The sequence below is a fragment of the Nanorana parkeri genome, unplaced genomic scaffold (assembly GCF_000935625.1).
Source record: "Nanorana parkeri isolate BGI_ZX_2015 unplaced genomic scaffold, ASM93562v1 scaffold61, whole genome shotgun sequence".
NCBI lineage: Eukaryota > Metazoa > Chordata > Amphibia > Anura > Dicroglossidae > Nanorana > Nanorana parkeri.
In genome coordinates this window covers 1,169,485-1,175,484 of record NW_017306329.1, presented here as the reverse complement: position 1 = coordinate 1,175,484, position 6,000 = coordinate 1,169,485, and the positions used below count along the sequence as shown (strand labels likewise).

At 40.2% G+C, this 6,000-nt stretch overlaps 1 protein-coding gene across 1 annotated transcript in view; it reads right to left on the bottom strand.

Annotated features, from left to right (window-relative positions):
* LOC108804471 (phospholipid-transporting ATPase IC-like) overlaps positions 1 to 6,000 on the bottom strand; it is a 51,908-nt gene that overhangs the window by 34,286 nt on the left and 11,622 nt on the right. The window contains exons 8-9 of the mRNA XM_018576228.1: positions 5,768 to 5,850; positions 2,057 to 2,215 (exon numbers count right to left, since the gene is read on the bottom strand). Of these exons, the coding sequence (XP_018431730.1) occupies positions 2,057 to 2,215; positions 5,768 to 5,850 (242 nt within the window). The remainder of the gene's footprint in view (positions 1 to 2,056; positions 2,216 to 5,767; positions 5,851 to 6,000) is intronic.

Genomic DNA, 6,000 nt, shown 5'->3' with positions numbered 1-6,000 from the left:
GGTGGAACGCATCCGGCCTCCGAACCCGGGAGTGGATGTGTGCGCTCCCCCGTGGGACGCAGGTGGCCGGCGGCGAGAAGCGGTGGAACCGTGCCCCCCCCCCGGGCCCCAGGTGAGCGGAGTCGGCGGTTCCCGTTACACTCTACCTGCTGAGCCACTCTGAAACCTTGGATAGCTCATTGCCTGCTCTCATGTGTAATCCTCAGCTAATCCTAGTTTCTGCTGAACTCTGAACTCCTTGCTCCTTCCTTGAACTTCCTAATTAAGCCATGCCTCTGCACTTCCTGTTTGCCAGATTATTGTGCTCCTGCTCCTTCTGTGTTACAATCCTCTTATACTGCTACCCGTGTACCGACCTTTGGCTGGTGATAAACCGACTACCCTCATAATTTTCTGCTTTATACCTGATATCTTTGGCTACTGACCTCGGCTTGTTCTCTGACTACGCTTCTGCCTGCTCCTATACTACTACCGACTGCTTGTGTACCAAACTCGGCCTTTTATACCACGAATTTGCCTGCTGTTTCAGCTACTGGACTCTGAGCCTGATTCCGAATCATGACAGTTATACTGGATCTTTAAATAATATTAATACTCTTTTGATCTTCCCATATGCGCTGTTCTACAGGGCTGTATAGCATAAGTAGGTTGACAACACTTTTAAAGAGACAGAAAACTCAGGAGTTAAATCTTAAAACATGCATTCAAGTACATTACTATTAATAAAAATGTATCTTATTTGTGTATCACTCGGCTGTAGATCCTCCAATCATCTCTGAAGTGGTGCTGACACTGTCCTTCCTTCTGGAGGGGGGCTACTTTACAACACACACAGGGACCATGGGGAAACAAAGTGGCTGCTGGTTATGTGCTAAGATGAAGCACTGAGATCTTTTGAGGAATGCTGAATTAATTTGTACTTGCTTACAAGAACGTTGCATACATGTACTGTATATACAGGAAGACAGCATCATCAAACAGGAAACATAAAGATCATAAACATGTTTAAGCATAGAGACTGAAATTGCACTACAGCGCCATCTAGTGCTCAAAAGACATAAAAGTAGCATAAGCATAAGCTGTTGTATTTCCAAAAGTAGCCCCCCTCCAGAAGGAAGGACAGTGTCAGCACCAATTCAGAGATGATTTGAGGATCTACAGCCGAGTGATACACAAATAAGATACATTTATGTTTATAGTTATGGTATGTGAATGTATTTTTTATTAAACATTTTATTTTTTTATATTTAACTCCTAAGATTACTGTCACTTTAGGATACTGATATTCTGCAGGCTCTGTGCCACTGTTTCACCCCCAATCTGCTCTTGGTTGTAGGAGTGAACATCCCGTCACTGGTGTTGTTCATCCAGTTCTTTCCCTCTCTGTCACTTTAACAATACCTGCTGACAGGTATACAGCAATGTTTTGGGCAAAGCTTAGGCTCTCCTTGATACTGTGAAAGCTTGACGGCTCCCTCCCAACCCCTACACATTCCTATTGACTAATGAGGAAGCCCATTACAGTGACAGGCCAGCAGGAATGTATGGGGAGTGGGAAGAAGTGCCACAGCTTTGTGCAATCAGACCATGCACATCTGGGGCACAAAAAAATGCAACAGGTAGGTGCTACCCCACCTAGTGCACTTCACCTCTCCAAGTTTACAAAGCAAGCACACCCAATGCAAGTCTGATTTCAATATCAAATGTGCTCCTGCCATTATCATTCTCTGCTCCAGGAGCCCTAACAACACCCAAATCTGGCAACTCATCCCCTGCTGCCCAGGATATAACAATATGTCTAACAATAAAACAATTACAGCTTTTCATTTCATTTGGGCACAGCTTAAAGAAACCTCCATCAAGTCAAAACAGTATTTTTGTATGTGTTCTCTATTTGATAACAATGCCGTCTTTAATAAGGTGAAGAGCAATGGGACAGCCAATCAAACATTATCTTTCATGAGACAGACAGCTGAAATGTGCATAGTCATTGAGCAAATGGCTAATATAGTCTTATGGCTGAATTGATCAAATTCGATATAAATGTGACATTTACCAGCAAATATTACCAGACAATGGCAGTGGAGAGTATTGCGTACTGTACAGCCACGAAGTAATATTTTATCGTTATCAAGGCTGGAACTCGATCCTCTCCAGAACAGAGTGCCCACATACTTATCCAAACGGTTGTTGGGCTCCTCAGATTTCACTATGCCTGAGGAACAAGAAAAAGAGAACGCAGAGTAAGATTAGGGATAGTGTATGCAGGATTACAATTTTTTTAATTATTATTTTTATTAGTTTTTGCATAAAAAATACTAAAATTTCTACTTATGCAATCAAAATTGGTTTAACCCCTATTTTATATTTGTTACATGTTCCCATTTACATAGAATAAGCTAAACAAAAAATCAAAAATGCTTCTTGCAGTTTAAATTGCTTTTACTTGGGTCAGGGTTTCTTGGCTCCTTAAGAGTTGAATTGTTTACTTGGCTCCTCCTTCTTTGTAATGCTAGGGGTTTGTTCCTTATTAGACATGTGAGATTCGTTCCGAATCAAAATTTTCCGAAATTCGGATATCCGGACACATTCGAATTTCTGAATCCCAATGCATCCGAATGTGTCCGAATCCGAATTTCCGTTTACGAAATTTCAGATCCTGTCCAAATTTTGTTTAAAAACTAAATTGAATCGGACATGTGACTTTTCTGGCCAATCAGACGTGCCTTCGCTATATTTTTTTATATATATATGGCTCCCAATGATGCAGCAACGAATATTAGTTCATACTACTGAATACTAATTATACTGTATATACATAATACTAAAGCTGAGGCTTCAAGACCCGAATGGTGTCCGAATTTCCGAATAGCATTCGCGAGCTCCAGAATGCCATTCGGGTCTGGAAGTTTTAATATTATGTATGTATGCACAGGTGAAACTCGAATAATTAGAATATCGTGCAAAGTTCATTTATTTCACTAATGCAACTTAAAAGGTGAAACTAATATATGAGATAGACTCATTACATGCAAAGCAAGATAATTCAAGCCGTGATTTGTCATAATTGTGATGATTATGGCTTACAGCTCATGAAAACCCCAAGAACCCCAAATCCACAACCTCAAAAAAGTAGATTATTACATGCAATCAATAAAACAAGGATTGTACATAGAACAATATCGGACCTCTGAAAAGTACAAGCATGCATATGTACTCAGTACTTGGTTTGGGCCCCTTTTGCAGCACTTACTGCAATTACTTTTGCACGATATTCTAATTATTCGAGTTTCACCTGTATATGGCTCCCTGACCCGTATTGCTTTCTGGAGCTCCCGAATTCTATTCGGAAATTCAGAAATTCGGACTCCTGAATGCCATTCGGGTCTAGGAGCTTCAACTTTAGTATTATTATCTGTATATGGTTTTCTGTGGTAGTCGTAACGAATATTCGTAAACTCATCTGAAACTAATGAAAATTCAGATTTCGTCCGAATCCAAAACTCCGAACCGAAATGAATTTCGGACCCGAATCCTGAAATAACAAAAAACCAGAACCGATTTTTAAAAGAAAAAAAAGGTTGAAAGATTACAATCTTGGCTTAGGTATTGTATGTTAATGAAGTTAATGAAACACAATTCTCAAATTTCAGTCCTCAGTTATTTTATAAGGACAGATCACGGTGAAGGTGCTGAGAAAAACCTGGAACCAGCCACGTTACCTGATGTGACTAAACATCTAAAAGTTAAGAAATAATGTTTTAATTATGCGGTGTGAATGGGAGCACATAACAAACATATAGAGGGGATTTCTCCAGTTTGACTGCTAAAGTGGAAATACACTTTAAGGCAATTGTTGAAAGATTAGTCACATGAAATGAATCTACAGGAATGTACTTAGAATTGTAAACATTTGTAAACGATCCCCTATATTATTGCACCTGCCATGAACATTACAAGAGTAATAGAATTAACTCCACCCCTTCTCCTCTTTAATATGAACACATGGGTTTTTATTAAAAAAGAATTTTCATAGTGATTTGTCCTGTGACACTTCATATACATTCACTCTGTTCAAAAAAAAACATCTGTTGTGATAATAGCGCAAAATCTTAGTAACAATAGATACAATTTTAGAGATTGTTGGAGGGAATTAGTAGATGTGTAACCGTTGCTACTACTGGGATCCCCACAGTAGCAATAGTTACATTTATCTGCTAATTCCCTTCAGAGTTTTCTAGCACTGTTACATTGTATCCTGTTACTAACATGTATTTGTTTCCTGCGATCTCCAGCTCCACCTAGAGGCCATAATGAGATATTTTCTCAATTCATTACTATGCATAATATTTGAAAATAGCCCTAAAAACATTTGATTTTGCCACATTCTTACCACAGCTGGTTAATTTCGCACAGCACAAATGTAACAGCAGTTTCGTTGGATGAAAAGCTATGAGATTTTTTTTTTTTTTAATAAATAGACACTACTCTATCAAGGGATGCACCAGAAGCTCCACTTTAGTCTCTGATGCATATCTTGAGCCAATGGCTTATTCACCCATAGCTGAAAACAAAGGCTTGGTGTAGAGTGACCCCTCTGTGTCCAGTTGGAGGGGGGCAAATATATTAGGTTGGCAAAATGTAGATATAGTTTCATCTGAGCAAATATTCCATTCATGAAATATGAACATTTCCAAGAGGATGAGGAAGCCTGCACAGGCATAATAGAATAAAACAGGTGAATCGATTTGGTGACTTGCTTGATTCAGTTCAATAAGTGTTTGCAGAATCATACAATTCAGAAATCTTAATTTTCCTGCACTAAACTATTCTCTATAGATCTGATAGGTTCATATTTGGGAGAATAGCACATCTGTCAATTGCTGATTCCTCTGATTCCATCATCACTCATAGGGGTCTATTCATAAAGCTGCCGTAGGCAGCCGAGTAAACAACCGACCCCAAGTCAAGTGAGCCGAACACTGTTCCGGTATTTGAAAACGATTGGGCGGAGCTAGCAGTGACAGCTAGCTCCGCCCAACTGTTTTATATTGGTCAGGACCAGCTGTCATTAGAATTAGAGCTTGTCGGAGCCGGACGGGATATGAAAGACGACTCTGCTAAGCTCTCATCCTAATGACAGAACAGCGTCTGCTGATTACCTAGTACCAGGTAACCAGGGACGCCTTCTGTCATTACACACATAACCCGGCTGAGCTGCTGTGATTATACAGCAGCTCCGACGGGTTCTCAGTGTAATGATAGAATGGCGTCTCTGGTTACCTAGTAACCAGGGAAGCTGATCTCTCTGCAAGTGGCCGGAGCCAGCGGTGAGATGATGGCTGACTCCGCCCAGCTGTCAGAAGATGGCCGTTCGGCCAGCTTCGAATTTTCCCTGGGCTCAGTCGAGCCGAAGCATATGCCTTCGGCTCGACTGAGCCCCTCGGCCAACTTCGGGGGCTGTACAGGCTATAGTGAATAGCAGCCCTGAACCGGAGGGGTCCTGGGGCCGAAGCTACCCGAAGGATGAGCCGAAGCTACGGCTAGATCCTTTGGTAGCTTTGTGAATAGACCCCATAATGTTAGGAAAGAAATGTCATCATTTTATCTTATATTACCAAAATTGTTGGACTGGAAAACTGGAGAACGCAAGGAGATACACTTTAATTATTTTGCATGTTTAAAGGATGTCAAACCTCGGAATGTATGGAGACAATACAACAATAATACGATTGTTCACAGAAAATGTGACACATGACAAACTCACCATCAAATTCGGCCAGGGCTTTTTCATCTTGTAGTAACTTGTCTGTTATTTCTAGGCCCATTTTAAACTTCAGGTTTGTTTCTCTATAAATATTAAAACATTTATTAGAAGCAACAACATTCATTTTGGAAACATTTCACATTTATTTTGAATAAGATTTTGTATCTTTAAATGTGTCTGAGGTTTCAGTTAGAGAGTGCAATAGTGTAGTTATTTCTTCTACAGGGAACTTG